The sequence below is a fragment of the Populus alba genome, chromosome 18 (genome assembly GCF_005239225.2).
Source record: "Populus alba chromosome 18, ASM523922v2, whole genome shotgun sequence".
In the NCBI taxonomy this organism is placed as follows: domain Eukaryota; kingdom Viridiplantae; phylum Streptophyta; class Magnoliopsida; order Malpighiales; family Salicaceae; genus Populus; species Populus alba.
Window position 1 is genome coordinate 5,463,635 of NC_133301.1, and position 2,070 is coordinate 5,465,704.

At 37.2% G+C, this 2,070-nt stretch overlaps 1 protein-coding gene across 1 annotated transcript; it reads left to right on the forward strand.

Annotated features, from left to right (window-relative positions):
* The first annotated feature begins 274 nt into the window (after positions 1-274).
* On the forward strand, positions 275-1,730 carry LOC118046018 (probable inactive poly [ADP-ribose] polymerase SRO2). The gene is made up of 2 exons (XM_035054778.2): positions 275-925; positions 1,004-1,730. The coding sequence occupies exons 1-2, from the start codon at positions 459-461 to the stop codon at positions 1,527-1,529; spliced, it is 993 nt and encodes a 330-aa protein (XP_034910669.1). The 5' UTR covers positions 275-458; the 3' UTR covers positions 1,530-1,730.
* The last annotated feature ends 340 nt before the right edge of the window (positions 1,731-2,070 follow it).

Here is a 2,070-nt window from a genome sequence, read left to right on the forward strand (position 1 = left end):
TATTAAAAATAATTTTTTAAAAATAAAATAATATTATTTTAATATATTTCTTGATAAAAAAGTTTTTGAAAAGTAACTCTAAAAACAGTTTTAAAAGATTAATTTACCCTTCTGAACCTTTCCAAACAATGCCTTCACTTCCTGGGGTCACTTACGTAATTCCCCCTACTTGAAAAATCCAGGTCCCGCCCGGACAATTAGGAAAAGGCAATCCGAGTCCGACTAGGAGAAAGGAAAGAAACCAGGGCACGCAAACAATCAATTTGGATTCATGATCAAGTATCAACGGTCATTAGGCCGTTTAGATCCGTCTATAAATCCAAAAACCTCCATCATTTCAATTCATTTTCTCATTTCAAAACACCCCCAGACCTCTTCCCTCATCAGATTTCTCCTCTTCATTTCACTCTCTCTCCCTTCTTCTTGAACAATTATATTCCTAGAAAGTAAATTAAGAGATGGAGCAGGAAGATCAAGAGTCATTCATCATAGATGATGGCGGAGAAATCCTGGACGCTGGTTCTGAAACCGACTCGTCGTCGTCTTCTTCTTCTGTTCCGAAGCCTGATTGTTTTGATGCATTCACTCGAAATGGAATGATGAGGATCGGAGAAGAAAGCAAGGAACACAGAGAGATAAAGAATCGATTCCTTAAAGGAATGAATCAGCTTGCTAAGGACACAAGTGTTGTGACCATACACAAGAATATCTGCTCTACTATGTATATGAAAGCTCGATTCGAAGCTTTCAATAGCTGTGTAGATGCGATCCGTGAACGCCGTGGAGATAGAAATGATAAGTTTGGCTGGTATGGTGCTTCAAAACAGGAGATTCTTCATATCATTTCTTATGGATTTAGTCGTTTCAATGGTCAATCGCATGGCGTTGGTGTTTATTTGTCTCCTTCGAAGTTTATCCTTGAAACGTAAGTTCCTTTTCTTTCATTTTTTTTTTACTTAGAAATTAAATTAAGTCAAATTAACATATAATTTGTTACTCACAGGTTTCCGTCTACGATTGAGGATGAAAATGGGTTAAGGCATATGTTGTTGTGTTATGTTGAGATGGGGAAAATTGAATTGATTCGGGCGGGTTCGAAGCAAATATATCCAAGTTCGGTGGAGTTTGATTCGGGCGTTGACAATCTCGAAGACCCTAGTAGATTGGTTGTGTGGATTGCTTACATGAATTCTGTTATCCTTCCAGTTTACATTGTAAGTTTTAAGGCACCGTCATTCAGTATTGGTTCCTTAAGAGAGCAGATTAATGAAGTAAGAACCGGTGGAGAGAAGTTGAGTATTGCTGTTTTGCTTCCTATGCTGGTGAAGGTTTTTGGTTCTGCCAAGGGGGATATGATTTCCAAAAGCCTTGACGATCTTAGGAAATGTAAGATTAACCGAGACCAAATGATCCAGAGTTTGAGACGGATCATTGGGAACGATCGGATGTTGATCTCAGTCATTAAAGCCAGTAGAGGCAACCTTGCGGTGAGAGCACCAAACAGGGAGGGCGGCGGGACTAGCCAGTAGAGGCAACCTTGCGGTGAGAGCACCAAACAGGGAGGGCGGGTCTAGAGGCAACAACTGATACAAGAAGATGGAATTGTTCTATGATATGATACTAGACTTGATAGTGCTGTAATTAGGGTTTACAATCACTTCATTTTCAAACCAGAAAACAAAACATGAAGCATATACTTTTTTCTGAAAAGAAGGAAGAGGATCTGTTTCGTTGGGATGGCGTTTATCATCTTTGTGTTCCGAAGCCAGACAAAGAAATACAAGTATGCAGCGATTTTCTTAGAAAGAGAGAGTGACAAATCTCGTGATATGAAAAGTCGAAATAGATATGATAGGAAGAGTGTGATGATAAAAACTTGTTCAAGATATCAACATTATTGAAATAATGTTACAGAACTAGTTAATTTTTAATAAATTAAATTTAGTTCATTCAAGAAATGAAAAATACAAGAATTATTTTTACATGTTAAAAATGATGAAATTTTGGTTACATAAGTTTAAATAATTCTTGAAAAAAAAACCTTAATGGACCTCTTATGTGGATTTATAT

Bases quoted from the DNA above. Each gene is read 5' to 3' on its own strand.
- LOC118046018 (XM_035054778.2), top strand. From the start codon at position 459: ATGGAGCAGGAAGATCAAGAGTCATTCATCATAGATGATGGCGGAGAA. The intron at 926-1,003 runs GTAAGTTCCTTT...TGTTACTCACAG, and splicing joins TCGAAGTTTATCCTTGAAAC to GTTTCCGTCTACGATTGAGG.